The 20,371-nt window shown below is 40.8% G+C and overlaps 1 protein-coding gene across 4 annotated transcripts in view; it reads left to right on the top strand.

Annotated features, from left to right (window-relative positions):
• Positions 1 to 2: 2 nt before the first annotated feature.
• Positions 3 to 20,371, top strand: part of nptnb (neuroplastin b) — a 29,216-nt gene continuing 8,847 nt past the window's right edge. For 2 of the 4 annotated variants that reach the window (XM_035627498.2, XM_035627501.2), the window contains exons 1-5: positions 3 to 279; positions 391 to 538; positions 13,221 to 13,568; positions 18,122 to 18,293; positions 19,529 to 19,623. In XM_035627498.2, the coding sequence (XP_035483391.1) occupies positions 463 to 538; positions 13,221 to 13,568; positions 18,122 to 18,293; positions 19,529 to 19,623 (691 nt within the window). In that variant the 5' untranslated portion in view covers positions 3 to 279; positions 391 to 462. The remainder of the gene's footprint in view (positions 280 to 390; positions 539 to 13,220; positions 13,569 to 18,121; positions 18,294 to 19,528; positions 19,624 to 20,371) is intronic. The other 2 variants (XM_035627500.2, XM_035627502.2) reach the window with 2 other exon arrangements.

Below are 20,371 nucleotides of genomic sequence, written 5' to 3' on the forward strand. Positions count from 1 at the left end.
ATGTCTCGGCTACATCACTTGCCGTCGAGAATAATGTGTGCGCCTCTTTCCTTTCTAATCGCCGAACCGTGACCGCGCGGGAGCGCAAATGCGCATCGCTCTGCGCATCTTTGACTCTTCGGAACTACGCCGTGGACTATCTCCGCGACACCCAGAGACCTCTCTTCCGAAATCCGACGAGGCTTCTCCATCGCCCATGGCTGCACATCGGCATCCCTGAGCCGCTGGCCTCGTCCCAGAGCCGTCGCCCATCGCTGTCCTCTGAAGGTCTTTGCATCAGTGAGACGTTTTTTCTTCTTCCCACAGTTTTTTTTTTTTTTTTGTTCTTGTTGTTGTTGGGTTGATCTCATCCGTAAAGAGCCCGGTGACATGCTGGGCCCGTCTCTCTAGATCTTGTGATCGGTACACGAGCTCTCCTCCCGCATTCGTCCGAGACCCTGGTGCTGTCGTCGAGCCCCGACGATGCATCCCAACGCAGTGATGCTGGCGCTGGTCCTTCTGGGGAACTCGGCGGTGCTACTCACCTCGGCGCAAAACGGTAGGAACTCAAGTGGCTGTGCCCACGGCATGATTTGTAAACATCGCGTCGAGGGAAAGTGACTTGACTTGTACGAGGACGTGAGACGTTTCTCTCTTTCGAGAAGGACTGCGATGCAGCCCCGCCACTGTACCGTAGTTCGACGCACATCTGGACAACAAGGCCAGAGTTAGATCCAGTCGCTGAGCACACGATGCAGCCTCCAGACTCAGACAACTGCAGGGATCGTTTCATTCAGGGCCGGCTGGGCAGCTACTACAGCCTGATGGTGCTGATGGGTCTGAATGAGCTGTCACATTTGTTCTGAAACAGAAAAAAAAAACAACAACAAAAAAAAAAACAGCCATTGTTGCTGCAGGGGGCACAAAGCGGAGGTTGGTACCTTTCATGGAATCAGTTCTTCATATTCATAGGCTGCATACAGTAGGCTGTCAGTGTGCAGTTTGTTTAGTGTAGCAGAGAGTGCCGGGCGAGACCAACCTGCTCTGGGTGCCGATCAAGTATCTAGTCAACACCAAAGACAGGTTGAAGATGCTGAGTGTGATTTAAATACTGGAAATATCAGGCCCCTTGTGTGTCACTGGTGTTGGATCTACCTATACTTCATTTTTAAGACACATTTTCTGCAACGCCATCTCCGGCTGACTTTTGTTCCTTGCCCTGACTGGTTTCGTCTTCGGGTAATACAACACTTGTATTACCCGATTGATCCTTATTTCCCCACGGTATAAACGATTAGCACCGTTTGAGCACCAATTGTTTCGTCTTTGATTCGTAGTTGCAAAGGGTGTTCAATTGTGAATTTGATTCCAAAAGTTAACCGTGAATTCATCAAAATACGACCACTTGGTTTTAAACAAATGTCAGCAACATGCTGTTGGGTGTTGCAGGCCGTCCTCCTCTGACACAGGAATGTCCTGTTGTCAAATTCTGTTGAATCACACCACCCAGAGGGGAACAAGACTCAGCCGACGTTTATGAAATGAAAGTGTATTTTATGTATTTTTATTCTTTAAAAAAAAAGAAAAAAAAAAGAGATTGATCGATTCCTTGAGCGACATAGTCCTTTAGTATGAAAATGGTTCATCGGTTGCATTTTTCGTTAACCTAATAGTAATTGTGTTTCTTTTGAGAAGCTGCCATGCCCACATGTCACAGGCCATGTTGACAAATCAGTGTCACTGATGTGGTCTAATCCCCTTTCGGAGTAGGCAGAGTAATTCTCTGCCTACTTATAATTTTAATGCTTGACGTCCACCTGTCTTTGCTGTGGGATAATCGCACACCCACTATGCAAGACTTAAACCAGATGTATTTTGATGACAGGATGAGTAGGTTGTGAAAAACCTCACTCCACCACCATCCCCTTCTGAGGATTTAATTTAGCAGGCAGCTGAAATGGAGAATTCTCAGCATATTTGGGTGTAAACAATTTCCGTCCAATTTCACAATTTTTTTTGTAACACATTACGGACTATGCAGAAATGAACGAAACACTGAGATGTAGATCAATTTGCAAAAAAATCCCAGAAATTTGCCTACATCTTCAGTCCGTGAGGAGACAAAAAAAACACAACTAAAATACCACAACAGTTATATAACAAAGTATTATCCCTTGAATTCCTTTCTTTCTTCTATGTTAATTTCTATTACTATGAGGCATTCTCTGATCTTGCTACCTGGAAAATCAAACTACCCAATAAGCCCTCTTTTGTTTGATTAAGTTCAAGCAAAGGCATTCCACATACACACACGTGCATATGAAAGCACACACACACACTAGGGTTCAGTGGGAGACATGCTGGTGCCAACCAGTCTCTAAATGTGACAGTGCTTTATCCGTCTTATGTAGAGGTTTCTAAATTTATAGCAAAAAACAGATGCATTTCATTTCCAGTAAACCTACCGGCTACGGTATGTGTTGAATACGAAAGGTACCATTCTGATATCCGCTCATATCCCGTGCACCCAAAGCCATTTCACTTCTCTCTCTCTCACAGTTCATTTCAAGGGTAGTCGGTGCACGCCGTCTTATCCTAGATTTTCCTGTGATAATGCAGAGTTCAGGGAGTGACGCATGGGAGACTAATAATTATAAGCGCGTGAGATGTAATCACTATATCCGTGAAGCAGAGGGAATGTGTTTCATTATTTCCTCATATTTAGGGAAAAGAAGGACCACTATAGGTTTCCTGCGACAGATATTTGGAGGACTGTAAATAGCATCCATCCATTCTGCCCGGTTTCTATTTTTACCACCGAGACACAGCACTGAGAACTGTGGCTTTAAGGTCCTTTTGTGAAAGTGAATCCATTAACTCTTAATGGACGTCCTCCTTGTGCACAGCTGCACAGCCATCTAAAGACTCGCTAGGTGGCTGTGAACTATTTAAGCTGAGATGATGCGATCTTTATGCATGAGAAATAAAGGCTGTTGAGAAGGTGGCTGAGAATGACCTGAAGAAGTGCTCCTGTTTCTTACATAATTTTACAACCCAAAGCATGTAGCCTTTCCCCCGCTGTAGCCCGTGTTTCGAGACATGAAGATCATGTCAAGATAACCTCCAGAGTCACGAGCTGATATTATTTCTTCCATGTTAAAAAGTGAGCCGCTCGTGTTTTGTTTTCTGTCAACCAACTGGTTGCAGCAGCTAAATTAGCAGTTGCTCAAGACAACAAAAAACTGCAAAGATTAGGTCTTACTCAATGAAGATATGGTGAAGAGGAAGCTACGCCCATGTGTTGCAATATGTACTGCAGGCCCACACTGCATTTTACGATTATGTATGTACCATTTGATCAATAGACCCACATGATGCAGCAGCTTGTCCATTATCATGTTACTGTCCAGGCTGTGGACAAAGTTACATTCGTGAGTGTGGAAAATATGCTGTCGGACTCAAGCCAGCTCTTACTCTGAGTCATGCTTGGCCACTGTGAAATCTGATATGGCCTGCCCTGATTAGGAGCAGCATCACTCTAGTAGGCTTTAAAACACACTGCAGGTATATACCGCACAGCTGTAAGGTGACCATTTTTTAAAAAAAATAGGGATTTGTCAAGAAAAGGTTTTAGCTTTTTTTAAATTTATTTTTATTTCAGGAACCTGCTGCAGCACATTCACGTATGGAAGTTCCCCAATTTACTGCAATGTACTACAGGCAGTGTTCTGCAAAAGGGCAGCTCAGAGACAAAAAGAACTTACTTTCATTTAAACTTAGTCCAATGTTTCCCACCAACTGATGTAGCACAATTTTTTTACTTTTACCCATGGAGTCACCAGCTGATGTTCAGCATTACAGTCATTTAGACTGACAAATAATCATTTCTCTTAAATATCTATAGGGGATTGGGCAAAATCATTTTTCACCCATGAAAAAAACAATTCATTTTAAAAGAACCTATCGTGGAGGTGTGGTTTTTCCTATTTTTTTTTAGAATTATCTGGTTATTTTGATGGAAATCAGTGTCCCATGATGCGTCTATCTCCGTGCTTCTCGGGTTTTACATCAAATCATTTGAATTCCCCCATTTTGACCTCTGAAAGTGAACAAGGAAGTGTTCTCCGGTTGTGATTAGGGGATGGGATTAGATAATTTCTACCCAGCACAGGGGTTATTGGGATTTAAATCTCATTAAACTGTTGCCTCTCCTATTACCAGTAAAATGAAAATGGTCGGCCAAAACATCACCTTTCTTCTGGAGATTGAGATTCGCAAATAACAGCAATATTTTGTCAAATTGTTCCGCCAAAGTCAAATCAAATAAGGTCCATCAGTGATTTGTCTTCATCATAGCCTCTCTGACACATTATACAGATCACACCGTCAGTATCCTCTAAGTGCATTTGAATTTCTTATATGAATGCTTGATCCAGTTGTCAGTGTTTTTCAGCAAACAAGTTGTTTACCATTATTAACCGAGCAGATCTAGTTTAAATCTGAATTGAGTTGTACACTTTGTATTTCATACTTTTTTTTTTTTACTATTACTCGTAGAGGCAGAAAATGACCTGGTATAGCATGTACTGTATTGACCTGATGCTACTACTGACCATTTAACAGTTAGCTCCTTTACAGTGTATGAATATCAAACTTTGATGCATCAAATTAAACATATTGTTAAAAAATAATTCAGTTCCATTCTAATTTCAATAAAAAATTATTTAGCGCAACTGCGCAAGACACTTTACATAGTAATGTTGAGGCCTTACTTTTTAGAATTTAGCTATCAATTTATTTAATTGTGTGGAAGTGGTTTTGGTGGTTTCAGCAGCCAAACAGTAACCATTTATTTTTAGTAATGACCAAGCCTACAATCCAAATGTGTCATTTGGCTCCTGGGTTGGATTTTGGCAGCAACAAAGCTTGAAAAAGCCAGCAACCAACCATCTATTTTGTATATGCAAGAAAGCAAAAATGTAAAAACAGCCATCTTCTGCATGGATTAGCCGATACAGATTATGTTATTCCCATTGTCAAACTTGTTGACTGGTATATAGAAACAACTGAATGTTCAGTATCAGCTGTTCTCAACTCAAAGCTACCGCGGCAGGTGAGTGCAGTAATACATGGCCGAAGTACGCTAAAAAAAAAGAAACTTAAACGTCTGTCTGGCGAAAAACTGAAGCAGTGAAAAAAAAAAAATCCTTAAGCGTACGTTTTCGGTGGTCCCCTCTGCAACATTGGGATGGTGACTTACGCTACTTCCACTTCTCCTCCAAACTCCGATAAATGACATTGCTGATCACCATCTCCATAAGGTAACATATTAACTATGCATAAGTAACTCATACAATCCCACTTCAAAATCACTTAACTATCCCTTTAAAACTTAGCAAACCTTGAAAATGGTGCAATTGCCTTTAATGTAAAGAATATAACTTTTGGCAGTGTCAAAACATGTTTGCTACCCTAAAAATCTCATGGCTGATTGAGACAGCAATACCACACGTACAAAGGTGTTGTCAGTTGTGCCTAATCTGTCTTTTTTACAGGAATGTGACGGTGTGTTAGTATGCTTGACTGACAACTGACAAAATCGACTTATATGATCTGTGGCACCTGTCAGAGCAGGGCAAGTTCCACTGTTATGATTCTATCTAGGTAGTATGTGACCTTGACACACCCCAGGATAGTACTCCCAAACCTCAAAACAAAACAACAAAGTCTAAATCTGCCAGGACAACTGAAAAACACCGTATGTGGATACGGTTGATTTAGATTTCACCAGAGTCCAGCGCTAAGTTAGATTCTTGGGGGCTTGATTTTGTTTGAGAAATTCAAAAAAGCTCCACTCAGTGGTAAATAACCATCAGGTGGGTTACAATACCGTAGGCAATATAGCAATGTATAGGCTACAGTGAGTGAAGGATAAAGCTGGGTCATACAAATGACCTGCAAAGGCAGAGACATCTATCACAATATCATGCAGGTGAAACAAACACACCCACAACCTTGCTTACGCATGCAAAAGCACACACACTTACACACACTTACACACACACACACACACAAGCACATTACAAATTCAGAGGCCCGAGGGGATTTCCTACTTTCTGCTTTTTCTGTCTGTGTTTTGCGACTGTGGACAGGCAACCTGGTTGTAGGCATGAAAAACTGAGGCACACTCAGGCGGCATGCTGGTGGTGGTGGTTTGTGGCGAGCTGTCAGTCCCAAGGGGAGCTCTTTTCTCTACCTACATCAGTGGAGTATGTAGGCTGTAATGACTGTGACTTCCATACAGCCATCGACAGAGTTTGTCACAGAAAACTACTGGTCATTTTGTGATACTTTTGTACACGTCACAAGGGAGTAAAGCGAGCGAACACAGACATGGCACATTGAAGGACCTAATAATTCAGTTTTGTATCATTTCTGTTCAAACATCAACTAATATAAACATTTAAAATTCAAGGTCAGTTCAAACAGAGAGAAATGCCAAGTCTCTTTTTGCAGTGAATCTCTCATTCGTTCCAACTATCTTACAATAATATGTTTACTTTCAGCAGGAGAACCTACCACAGCATTATCTTCTTAGCTATTATTTAAGTCGGCATTATGCTGGTCTTAGAAATATTTCTTGTTACATTACAATAGACCAACCAATAGTCACTGGGAAGGCTTAGTTAAAAAAAGATAATTTCCACATTAGCTCTACAGGCATTAGCAATATGCCACCTTTAGCGGCTAAACAAATGCAATACACTGCTGGCCATATATGTGCTGTTATGTCCCCGAAAAGTCCAGGGGATGAGGGAAGTTATTATTACTGTGAAGGAGCAAGCAACTCACGTTTCAGATCCACCCTGTATTTGATCCTAAAAGATTGATTTTAGGTGGAGAAAAAGAGGGAGTAAGCCTGATATACATTTCTGCAGGCTCTACAGAGCTTTAAAGGGATCGTTTCACTTACTTTAAAACTTAAGCTTGTAGTTTACATGTCCTTGTGAGGAATTCCTCCGGCTGTACATATTCAGTGTGTACAAACACACCAGTCTACTTATTGTTTGACTGTATTGTGGTGTTTTTTTATGCCTGTTGGTAACCATTGAGTAGAAGAGCTTTTCCTTTCCTGTTATAGTTGCACATACATATTGACATCAACTGTTTGCTAGATCGACAGTGACTTTGCCGTGCTGCAAGTTCACCCTGTGTCTCGCAGTCTCCCCTCTGACTACTGTGATTTCTGAGAAATACACAAACCACAGAGTTGTAGTAATTGTAAAACTCTGCAAAATGCAGAATACAATGCGTTTATTTTATATTTAGGTTTGTGTTTAGTTTTGGCTGCCAGTGTAAACTCCTTGTTTGAGAGACATGAAAATTGACTAGTTCATTGGCCAAAGTTTGTTTTGTGCGTATTTATTCTCAGAGCCTGATTTTGAATGAAGTCGTCTCTACCGTTTTGGATTTAATTTGCCATCACCTTGGAGGACCTTCATCCCTTTTTAAAGCAAATATTACACCGTGGTTATGACCTCTTATGCATGGCAGACGATCCTTATGTGTGCCATGTGCAAAGTCAATTCACTGTTATACTAATAATAATAGTAGAGAATCACATAATAAACATTATGTCAAATTAAATACTACTCCTTTAAAGTGTAGGCGGATAGGCTCGGATTCACCCTCTGGGATTATGTGGTGAGCTTGATGGGCCCAGATGTTTCCAGAGAAAAGAAACAAATGCTAATTACTCTGCATATCTCTCTGGGCATCACACAAAGAAATACAAGTTGTAAGCTGCCCATATCCGCCGACACATCTCCAAAACAGAAATTCTCTTCATAATCTCTCTTCCCTGTCTTCCAATTTATTTTCATATGACTGAGTCACAAATTGGTGTTGGGAAACAGACTTGTTACCATGGCACTACTTGGAATTCATGTATTGTTAAGTATGTGAAAAATGTTGGCTGTACTCTGACAGCCTGTTTGAGACCAGTGCAAAGTGAATAATGTTCTCTAGCTCTGCAAGTGTGCAAAATGACAAAATAAACCATGTAAACTTTGTAAATAATATTTTTCTATTTTCTAATATTTTCTCCTGGCAATTAAACCTTTGATAAAATAATTTAAACAATACATAGTTGGTTTCATTGTTCATTTTGGGAATGAGCTAGACACTAGTTGTTTACACCCTTCCTTAGGCTTATCTGTTCATGTGCTTATGATACAGTACTCTAAGCAGGGCAGACAGATCTGGGAGGGCCTGTAAGCTGTTGTACTTAGACACAGAACACAGCCTACCACCCAAGAGACCACAGGCTCATTGTTCTAATTTCATCTACAACAATTCAGGGCAAGAGTTAAGGCAGGTTTTTTTTTCTGATTTATTTAAGCACATGTGGTTGCAGAGCTGACAGGCTGCAGGGGTGGCAGAGAACACTATCTGTGGTCCAGGTGATTTGTCATTAGATGAGGTTCATTAAGGCCGGCAGTGTATTGTTAGGCTACCTACTGATGTGGAACAGGGTCATGGTAATATGGATCATATTGCATTATGAATTCCATTCAGATTTTAAATATTTTTTTTCAGTCCACTAATGTCAGAAAAAAATGGGGGCTGTTTGTCCGACTTCCTAAGATCAATGCAAGTGTTGTGATGTACTGGGGATATCGGTGCTTGTTTAGGTTTCGCATTTTACTTATATGAAGGTAATCTTGCTTTTAAAGCCCAAATCAACTGTGTGATTTCAAGATATCAGTCCGTGCTCTGAAAAGTCCATCTTATCCAAAATAAAAGCTGGTTGACCTAATTTTAGGTGTTGCCAGCAAGAGCTGGTATGGATGAAACAAGATTAGGTTTTATACATACATATTTACTATATTGTGTCCATTTTTGATGTTTTCTATGAATTGCTTCCAATTGGCAATCCGGGCTTTTGGGAAGAAAAAAACTGAGTTTGTCGACTGGTCACACGAAATTGCCTGTAGGTGTGAATGTGAGTGTATTTGTCCATCAGCGCTGTGACAGACTGGTGACACATCCAGGGTGTACCCTACTTCTTACCGTATGTGTGCTAGGATAGACTACAACACCCCATGATTCTAAACAGCGTAAGTGGGTGTAGAAAATGGATTGGATGACAGAAAACTGTAGTAGAACATTTAAAAAAAAAGATTGATTGAAACTTATACCAGTTTATAAGCAGTATATCATTTAATAAATTTGGTGAAATTGGTATAGGGCAGGTGAAATTTTTTTTCGTAAATAAAGTTTTGATTTGATACATTGACACATTTTGAAAATGTCAGAACCAAAATCAAATTACTTTTTCTTTGCGTCAAGTTTCAAAAATTGTATCTCTTCATTTTGTTTGTTTATTGGAAGTATTACTTAAAAAGTTATGTCTCGGCCATAGTAACAGGTGATTCAATTTTGCAAGGAATTTAGGAATTTTTGAAGGATCCTTCAACATTGCAAGGGGGATTGCACAGCCTTAGTGGAGGTCTGTGCTATCTGAGTGTTCTTGTATTGACAAGATATTCTTAAATGAACAAATAAATTCCTGGGTCAAACTACAAGATATCAGCCCATTTAAAGCCTGACCCATAAGATGTAGGGTGTCGGGTGGGTTGGGAAACTATCACTGGGCAAAAACATCTTGTTGCCTGACCGCAGATACCAACATCACTGGTGGACATTACTTAGATGCCTGAGGATCCTCACTGAAGCCAGGACGCATTATTGCACCTTTTAATTTCAGCACATTTAAGTGACATTTCAGTGACATTCATTTCTCTGACAGAGAGGTGCAAGTGACACTTAAAGGTAGGGTAGGCGTTTTTCATGAGAAGCACTTTCTGTCATATTACTTGAAACCCTCGTAACAAACCGATTGCGATGAATACATTGAATGATCCGACACTGAAACAAAAACAATCCCCCATCAGTGGCCACGGCAGGACTGTAAAAAACACAACCAATCGGAAAGTTCTGACCGGAGAGATTGATTGGATGATCCGGCTTTCTCCTGCCTGCGCGCACTCCGCTCGTTCACCACACAGTCGGGCGCGTGACCACTCTCCTGCGCGGCGTCGGCAAACAACCGGAGCTGCCGCCGCCGCCGACCGGTAGCAGACGAGTTGCTGCACTGAACTAAAGAAGAAAAGAGTTGCAGAACGGCAGAGAAAGTGTATACAACAGCTTCCGGTCGCCACAAACAGAGCAGTGGAGACGGCTACGGACTCAAAGAGGTTGGAGACGACAGGAGGAGTGAACAGAGGCAACATCGTGTGGCTCCTCACCGCTGGTGTCAACTGCGGGAGGAGAAGAGGGTGAAAGGTAATTTTCTACTTCATTTGGGTGAAGGCGGTTTATGTTCTCGAACTGTGTAACCAACAGAACTGTTGGGAAGCTTGTGTGTGTATCAGGCAGTGGACAGTTAGCTTCGCTGGAGGGCACTAGCTAAGTTAGCTAACGCTACTTTAGCTTGTGTGTATCTACAGCTAAAGCTGCCGGTGTGTTCGCCGGGTGTCGTCACTGTCGTTATGAGCAAATGACGTTTGATTGTTAATCCACTCTGAACGGGACGTAGCGTTACGCGTGTGTGTGTGTGTGTTGGCTTGTAGTAGCAGTTGATGTGCATGTTGCAGTCTGTATAATAAATGCCGCTACGCCGGGCATGAGGAGCAGGTCCCGAGGGGCAGGTCCCGGAGCGATGCAGAGCTTCGGCCCTAGACAAACCGTCTCCCTGCTCCCAGACTACCGGCCGGACGACGGGCAGGAAATGAGATGAAATGTACTGTTCAATGTAAGGTAATATGAATATTTCACTAAGTTGACCTCCTTCCTCTTATACCAGGTACAGCAAGTTGCACATGAAGTCCAGGACCTGGAGGTTGTCTGCCACGGACCAGAGCACTGAGACCAGACGATCCCCGTCAACAGCTAGAGAAGCAGGTCAGCAGAGGACCAGGTGAGTTTAAAATCCATATGGCAATGTTGTAAAAAATTCCAAAGTGTAAACATTTATACCAGGTGGGTTGTTTAATTTTTTTTTAATTTTTTTTTTACATTTTCTGAACCTCAGAACTACTTGTTATGATCTTCAATATTTATCTAAACAATCATAACACAAATATATATGAAAGAGTGGCTGGTAACAATTATACTTGACTCCCACAAAAGGTGACACAGAGAACTGTGTTTGTCACTGCAGATAATGCTGCTGTAGTGTTGTCAGTCTTTTACAGTAATGTTGATTGTGATATTCTTTCTACAGGACCACTGCCTAAGAGTCGACGACAGCACAGCCTGACCCGTCAGCTGACAGACCTGCTTTGACACTAGAACTACGAAACCCTGTGCAGACAGTATCTTCATTGTTGTACATATGTTGTTTATGCTAATATTATAATATATATTTGGTATATTGTATGATGTTCCAAAAAAATAAACAGTTGTCATGGCACATTGTGTTCTAATTATTTGTGCAGCTTGTAAAGAGGTAAATGTAATGGTTGGATTGTTTATGCTGAGAGTATAAGGAAAAGGCCTTGAACATTTAAAAGATTTTTATTCCAACAATGTAGAGTAGGTTATGCAGAACATAAATAAACATTGGTATTGCACAAAATACTGTGTGCAAAATGTAAACCTCCATATGTGGCAGCCTGGACACGGGAGTCATGAAGTCGCCCACAGCACTTTCTTTCCACGTCTAAGGGCAGTTCTGGCAGACACAAGTAGGTTGACCTGCAATGGGACGGCCTGGTGGAGCAGCATCTGCTGATGTGAGGTGTAAGTGAAGCAGCAGGCTCTTGTCACGTCACTGCTCCAAGCTCAGTCTTCGAGTTCTGACCTGTACAGTAACACATGATTAGATCAGTTATATCAGTTATATGATAAACGATTCGATCTATGATTCGATACATTGAACAGAGTCTGGACTAAACTCAGTCTGAGCTAACAACACTCATCGTGGAAGCTCTGACGTGCTAAGCAACACGTGATGAGTCCTGTACAACATCCACCTCCATTGTGTCACAGACAGTAACAGAAAAAAAAGGTCATAAAGCTCCGAAGGTGCTGCAGCTGTCTCATTGTCACAATATGGCTGAAATGTGCTGAAATAAAAGTTTAAGTTTAAAAATATAAACTCAAAACAAATGTTGTCCGTGTAGAACTGCTAACCGTGTTTATGTTTTTGCTTAGCCTGTGGCAGTCTGTTGCTAAGTAGGCAGCAACAAGTTACTGCATCATAAACTCTATTTTCAATGATATTTCCCAACACTAACATGTTAGCTTGACAAATGTGCCCACCAACAATAGCCATGTTCATTGTTTACGTTTTTATTAAGATAATGTCCGGTGTTTTCTTACTTGTGAATGAGCCACGAACCGTCAGTTGGCATGTTTTGCTCTGCTCGTGTCTTCCTCCTCCGATGCTGTCAGACCCCGACTAAGGCAGCGGTGCGCGTTCATGTGTTGAGGGGGGAAGGGCTTGGGATGGAGGTCTGAAGGAAGCGAGTCAGATTTTGCGGCGATTTTCGAAATCACCTAATCTTCCTTTAAGCTCAAGGGAAAAAGTTCTAAGCTACTGATTTTGATGAAACGCATGATTGTATATGCATCACTCTTTTTCAACACTGACAAACTTGTGGCATACTTGTGAGACATTTTCATTTTAAATGGGGTCAAGTAGGAGTGGTGCCAGTGCCACTGACTTTTGCAAAACAGTTAAGATAGGGAAGGGTTGAGTGATTGTTCTACGCGCCCAAATGACACGGATTCAAATTGGTGATGACGTTTATAAAGGTCTTCCCTTCACCCTCAATATAAACCAAGTGTTTTGTTAAATCTCAGGATTTACATGCACTGCATTTGAAGAACTGTTATTAGCACATGAAAGGTACCCTAATAATCCTGTCACATGTACCTTTATAAGATTACATGTGAAAAAGTGAAAAAAGAAAGAGAAAATACAGAGTATACCAGTAAAATTTGCTGGTATGTACCTGGGACTGGTTGACTATGACTTTTTCAGGTTCATGGCCTTAGTGGGCCACGGAACCTTGATGGACTGGACTAGATTTAGACAAACCTTTTCCTTTTCCACCTATCAATGATTTAAGGTTTTTTTTTCATTTGGCTTTAATCATTCTCTCTTTTGTTTGCATTTACTCTGATCTTATTTAATTTCCTTCTTCATCCCTAAACCTTCTGCATCTCTACAGCTGGGTTTGTGAAGTCGCCCATGTCTGAAACTAAGCTTACGGGGGACACCTTTGAGCTGTACTGCGACGTGGTTGGTAACCCCACTCCAGAGATCCAGTGGTGGTATGCTGAAATCAACCGAGCCGACTCCTTCAAGCAGCTGTGGGATGGGGCCCGCAAGCGTCGGGTATCTATCAACACAGCTTACGGCACCAATGGGGTCAGTGTGCTTGGCATCACGCGCCTCACACTGGAGGACTCTGGGACGTACGAGTGCCGGGCCAGCAACGACCCCAGGCGCAATGACCTCCGACAAAACCCTGCCATCACCTGGATCCGCGCCCAGGCCACCATTTCGGTGCTACAGAGTGAGTGGTCTATGTCCCGTAGTACATAGGTAGTGAACAAACTACCAATCCTCTGTCCCAACCTCTCCAACCGTAAACCTGTCAAGAGCCATCCCTCTCTACAGCGGTCACTGGCCAGGCAAAAATAAAACAAACACGGACCACATAACTATTCATATTCATTTTTATAGTAGTAAAACAGAAGAAAAAAATATTGAAATTGTCTAAATCCCTTACCAGTAGTTGCCTTTTATGTTTTCCTTTTAATTAATTATACAATTTGTTACTTAATTTGGTTAGGAAAATATTTATGTTCCCTACTCCTGAACTCTGTAAACTCCCCGTCTCTCCCAAAATCCCTTCAGCATCTTGTTGTAAATGACCACAAACCCAGGAGCTTTACCCAGTCTCTTTCTACATTTCCTCTTTCCTCCCACACAAAACCTTTGTTCTTACTGTCTCATGTGTCCTTTTGCTACAATCAGATCATTATCTTTTTCTCTGTATCCTAATTTAACCAATTTCCTATTTGTAGATTTACACTTATTTCCTAACATTATGTTGTGTCTTTTACATTGCATTGATTGTTTTATTTACTTCAAAGCTCTGCCTGCTAAATGCAGGTGGTGCTTTGAAGTAATGGTGCTTTTTATTTGGCACAGTGTAAATTGGACTGTAAGAAGTCACAAGGAGGGATCCGTTAAGGTGTTAAAGAGTGATTCCTGCTGTCAACGATCTTTTTTTAAAAATTTCTGTGTGGTAATCCAAAACAGGATAAAACCACGCGAGGGGCCTTGAGTGTCTAATTTCTCGTTCAGACACCTCTACATGTGCCTGTGCAATGTGTTACCTTGTGCCTTCTCAGCCATTAAGTGTGTGATTATGAATCAGTAATGACATTATATCCTTTAACTCTCTGCTCTATGCACACAAACATTCAAACAAACTGAATTTCAACTGGACCCTTCTAATCTGAACATGCTTCGGTGCTCTGCCCACTGGAGCACAGGGAGATGTGGAATGTTATTAGTCATAGTGAAGCTATCTGAGAAGCTTAGAGGAGTCTGATCACTGCAGGCCCTGGCAAATTCTGACTTATGGTGAGCAATATTTGATATGGTTGGACCAATTTAAACTTCCATAAGAAGTGCAATGGATAGCAATTGTTCACTACGTATATTCTGTCATTACTGAGGAGTATGTGTACTTTGCATATACATGTAATATCCAAAATATTCCATGTATATAACAGGCTATACATAATAGCCCATTTACATGGACAAATTGTTATGTTTTGGCACTAGTTTTGCTAAATTAGCTTTTGAATGTGAATCACTCTAAATCAAAGAAATCCCTATCAGTACAGTACAAAACTATGCAGTATTTGATTCCCATTACAAAGCTTTTTAATCACTATTCTATTTGGCATGTTAAATTTCCAAAATTATTAAATAAAACATACATGCATGCATGGACAAAGTCTACTGAGGAACATCTTTTCAACATATACTTTCTACATGTACTTAAAATGATACTACATCCCAAATCTTTTGAGTATGAAACTCATATTTTATTGATATTTTATTTATTCTAAAATTTAACTCTGTGCAAGAAAACAAAAAAGTATATTTCCCAAAATTTGGCACTCAGCAGGTTCCAAAGTTGAAAAGTTTTCAGACCAGTATCAATGTTTGTAGAGACTTCAAGCCGCTCCTCCATCATTGTCGATTGCTACACCAAAATAAGATTAATGGGTTGATGTGTAAGTATTTGAGTTTAAAAATGCACTGTTGCAGAGATATCTAATAAGGTTATTACGCTAACCAGCTAGCCCTGGCTCATCCGGTCTTTTAATATTACATTGTACCTCAAGAGGTGATAGTGAGTCACCATAGCGTCCAGACTGTCCTTAGTCCAACATGAAAGTATGAAGAATGGGTTATAAACCGGTGCTGAAGCCATCCCCTCTTAGAAAAATGCTGGGCTCTAGGTGCTCTTGTTTCTTAGCGTTACTCAACCTCTCAGGGCTCGCCCTCACTCCTGCTACCACTACATCTATCCTGTCTCTCTGACGGGGTAGACTGGGTATGAAATCGTCACTGTCAGTCTAACGATAACCAAAGAAGACAACCTACATAATTACATAATCAGACAACAAGGTAAACCTGAGTGCAACAAAGAGTGCATTTCCTTGTTTTTTTGTGATAGCTGTGCACACCCCAACTGTCTGGTAATTAGCTGTCCCCTATTTGTTTGGAGTATTAAATCGACTCTTACACATTCCCCTGTTAAATGTATTAATTCTGTGCCGTACCTCCTTTTTTACACTTTTTTGAAACTCATTTCCACGGATATAGTCTATTAAGCCGTAAGAAACCAAAAGGTGAAGAATGTAACAACATACAAATGGAAAGAGGAATTCATTATAAATGGGTTATTGTGCAGGAGTGGTTTGAGCGGTTTCTGTGGATGTTTCTCCATTTAAAAAACAAAATAACTTTTCACCATTGGAAGTTATCATGACTCGCATTCAAGCTAAACATAGCTGGTTTCTCTGTGAAAAATGTGTTCCATACTCGAATACATAGATTTTGTATCACTTTAACTAAGTACATTTTTGAATACAGACTCAAAATCCATGACACACACTTATAGGCCAAATAGATTATCCATTTTAAAGTAAGCACGTTTGTGAGACTTTGCTTTTTACAGCAGTCATATTGATATGCAAGGTGTTCCAGTGTCTGTATTGCAAAATGACAAGTGTGTGTTGTTCCAATTCAGACATAAAAATGTATTGAAAATTGTATACCCTCATTAAGAACAAATGTTCTAACCTTTCAGCTCAATCACGTGCTCAGGAAGCCCACTATTCTCTCTGTGCCCGCTCAGTTACTGGCACCTCTGTCGGGATTGCACCTTGTATTGTAATGTGCTAAAAATTGCCTTTTACAATGAAAAAATGTTAGATAAATATAAGCCTTGCCATGTTGATAACTGTCTCAACTATTTAGTTGAATTCATACATCATGGCAAGGTGTAACAGAACAAAGTTCTACTTGACATGACAAAAAATGGTACATTGATTAACTACCAGATGAGGTAAAGAAGAAAACATCTGTACTGATAACGCAGTAATTTTAAAAGGTAATACCCCTCATGAAGAGCTTTATTAGATGGTCGAGCAAAGAGGAAAGGGGAAATAAAGTTTCACTACATATCGACTCATTTAGAGCAGTTTTTCATATTCTGTTACATCTGATATGGTATCACATTATCCAGCAGCTACCACATTTTAAGATGTGACCAGGTGTCCTACAAACAACCTTCAGGTTAAATTGCCTCTGGACCACTGTGCCTTGTTTGCTAAATGTTAATATATGTAATTCATGTTGTGTGTGTATGCATGGCTCAAAGATACTATAAATAGTACATGTGGTTCTGCTTGGTGGGGGTGAGAGATGTAGGGGGAAGGGGAGAGATATTCCCTTAGCTATTGCGTATACAGAGTAGCAGGAAGAAGGTGGCATGAATGCTAATATAAGTCACTGGACAGTCTCGGTAGTCCCTCTTTCCCCTCTCCTCCTTTTTGCCTTGCTAGTGGCCAGTTGTAGGATTATGGTGCCTCTCTTCTCTGCTCCTCCCCTCGGGGGCTCCGTCGTTGCCATGGTTGGCCAGCCCTGGAAGAGGAGGAGGTGGAGGAGGAGGAGGAGGGGCAGGGCAGAGGAGGCTTCCTGCTCACTGCTCAAGGCAGAGCAAAGGGCGACTCGCTCTCAGATGACACCTCCCGTTTCCCTGAATGCCCTTGAAAGATGGACCCTGGTATTGTTCAGTAACCAGTGTGCTTAGCAATTTAGAGGCTTACGTACTTAAAGCGGCCATTCAGCACGAATGTAAAATGTCAAAGGACTGTTCAGTGTCTAAGCACATGGATGATGTTATCTCTACACTATGTTCAGATGACATTTACTGTACATTCAAGCTCGGGGCTAGGAATGTTTAAGGACCCATCCAGTTTCCTCCATTACAATTAAAAAATAAAAATTACTTCAGTTATCAGCTACAGAGTACATCTTCTATCTGCCAGATTTCCTCCTGGAGTCTGTGTGACTGTACAGTACATATAGAGACTCAGACATTTAATTTATAAATGCAGTGTTCTGAACAACCGTTAGATGTGGGATAGGTATAATCAATCGAATGAATTTTTGATCTATCTTCTTTGTTTGTCTAAATATCAGATTTTATGCCATAAATGTTGATGTATCATTCATATGTATTATTGTAGGTCATTAGAGCTTCCACAGGCTCAGTTTCAATCAATAAATAATACTTAATTACTACTTTTTCACTCTAAAGATAAAGGGTTGACGAGGCATTCCAGCCATTTCATATACTTATTATGTCTTCTGTTTATTTGTTTTGTGCACTTTTGTCTTCTCCCCATAGACCCTCTCCTACACAGATTGTATAAAAACAGCACACAGCCTACAGCTATTACAGCATGGGAGGAAGCATCAAAACAGCGTTGAGCCCCAGTTCTGTGATAAGGTTTGACTCTCTCTGTCTTCCAGAACCAAAGATCAACGCCTCTGATCAAACCATCATACCAGCGGACACCTCAAGTAAAGTTATCCTGCAGTGTAACCTCACGACTGCCCACACCCCTCACAAGGAAAGCTTCTGGATGAAAAATGGACAGGAGATCCCCAAAACACGGACAGAGGAGAGGAACACAGCATACAGGTGACAAACAGCTTCGCCACTCTATGTAGTTAGAAAGACAAATGTTGGGAGAGGACAATTTGGGTACAAAGTGCCCCCAGCGATGGAAAGTGACGCTGAGAAAATGTCGGAGAGCTGGACTTGCTGAGGAAGTACACTGATTGTTTCCAAGTTTGAAATGGGAGTGTTGCTTACATTCTCAGAAATAGTAACTCGGGTTTGTTTGTTTGTTTCTGCTTGGCTAACTAACTCCTGTTACTTGTTACTTACTGTTGCATACATTTTCTGCTCTAAAATAACCAGTCCGAGTTTTGTGCATTTTCCAGACAAGGGGGAGACAACAACTCATTAAATGCTAGATTGTTTGTACAATTTGCTTCAAGCTGTTACTAAGTCAATTCACAAACACAAATTTGAATACATTCGAATAGAAAATACTTTGTTAAAGAGTTATGTTCTTATCACGAAAACATGTTGATTGCAAATACTCATAGCACCTTGATCTTGTGACTGACGCTGTTATTGATGCCTTTACAAATGTCATTGGGTGAAATTTGACATCTTAAATTATACAAATGATTCAATTGCATTATGCTGCTAGGTTAACTTGTAAACTACTGCAAAATATCAGTACATTGTAATTCAGACAGCTTTTTGGCTTAATAATATGCAATATATTGAAATAATCAAAAGAATAGTTGAGAGCTGTTAACAACCCTGTCAAATATGGCACCCTGTTGGTTTTAAATATCTCCAGACTCCCACTGATTAACATTAATGCAGTTTGTGGTTTTCAAAACGGTCTTAACCCCAATATTGAGCTATACCTAATGCATCTAAAAAGAGAAACACTGTTACCTCCTAAAGTACCAGCTAGTTGTTAGTTCCCGCTGTCACACAGTATAACCACTGAAGCAAAAATGTACTGTCGCCCCAGTAGACTTACCACAGACTCTCCCCTAGCCACGAGATAAGACCAATTGGTCACTTCCTTGTCACATTATATCTGTGACATGCTGAAGATTACAGCCTAAATGCCTCGTGCCTTCACTGCAAAATCCAGAGCTGCTGTTATGTGATTTAACAGCATAATGGCAACATTTTGTCTCCAATGGACTTAACCCCTAAAGCGTTCACTGTAATAGTAATTACTGGCATCAAACTGAAATTTATTGACTCTTTTTACGTGATAACTTGCAAAGTAAGTGACTGGTAAATTGTAATTATGTAAGCTGGTGTGTTGAATTTTCTTGCAGAATCATTAAACCACGGGCCGATGATTCTGGGGAATACATGTGTGTTTACACATTTGACATGGCACCAAATGCAAACGCGACGATTGAAGTGAAAGGTAAGATTCCTCTGTGAAATCTAAACCTCTGTGACATGAATGAAAAAATATTTTCCTCCATGATGTGCTAAAATTCTGGGAAAAGAAAAAAAATTATAAAAAAAAATGGCTTTAATTTTAGCTCACCACTTGATGACACGATAATGTTGTCTGTGGTTTTCTGCTGAGAGGTGGAAATATAAAGGTGTCCTAGAAAAGTTTACCACGTCAAGCTGTGTGGAGGGAGATGTTGACGAAGACGTTTGTATTTGTCCAATGCAGTGGTGATGACAGGGAGCAATCCTGAGGCTGTTGTCACTCTGAGCTTTCACTGAGAGGACAGACTAGTAAAATGTACAGGCACTGCTCATGCTCTCCAAAAACATGCAAGGAGGCCTCCTTCAAAGTACTTCCTACTCCTTTAAAAACCTTTTTTAAATTTCATAAAGATAGTTAGAAAAGCTAACAAAAAAAAATACTGCGTTGGTTTCATTCAAGCTGACAGCGAAGCCATCAACTTGAATAAGGAATCTTCTCTGAGAAAGAGCAAGTGAATCCCCGTTCAAGAGAAGCTTGGCTGCGTGTAGTGCTTAAGCCAATTTGCTGTGGCATGGCTATGGTGCATACTGAGCATGTCCTGCCTCTTACTTTGTTGCTGTCTTAAAGCGCTGCCTGATTGCATAACATGGGTGATGACCGTGTGTGTTCTGCTTTTACTGGACTGTGAGATGACGGCTCTCATTGCCATTCAAACTGAAGTGTCCTACCC

This window comes from Scophthalmus maximus, chromosome 4 (assembly GCF_022379125.1).
Source record: "Scophthalmus maximus strain ysfricsl-2021 chromosome 4, ASM2237912v1, whole genome shotgun sequence".
NCBI classification, from domain to species: domain Eukaryota; kingdom Metazoa; phylum Chordata; class Actinopteri; order Pleuronectiformes; family Scophthalmidae; genus Scophthalmus; species Scophthalmus maximus.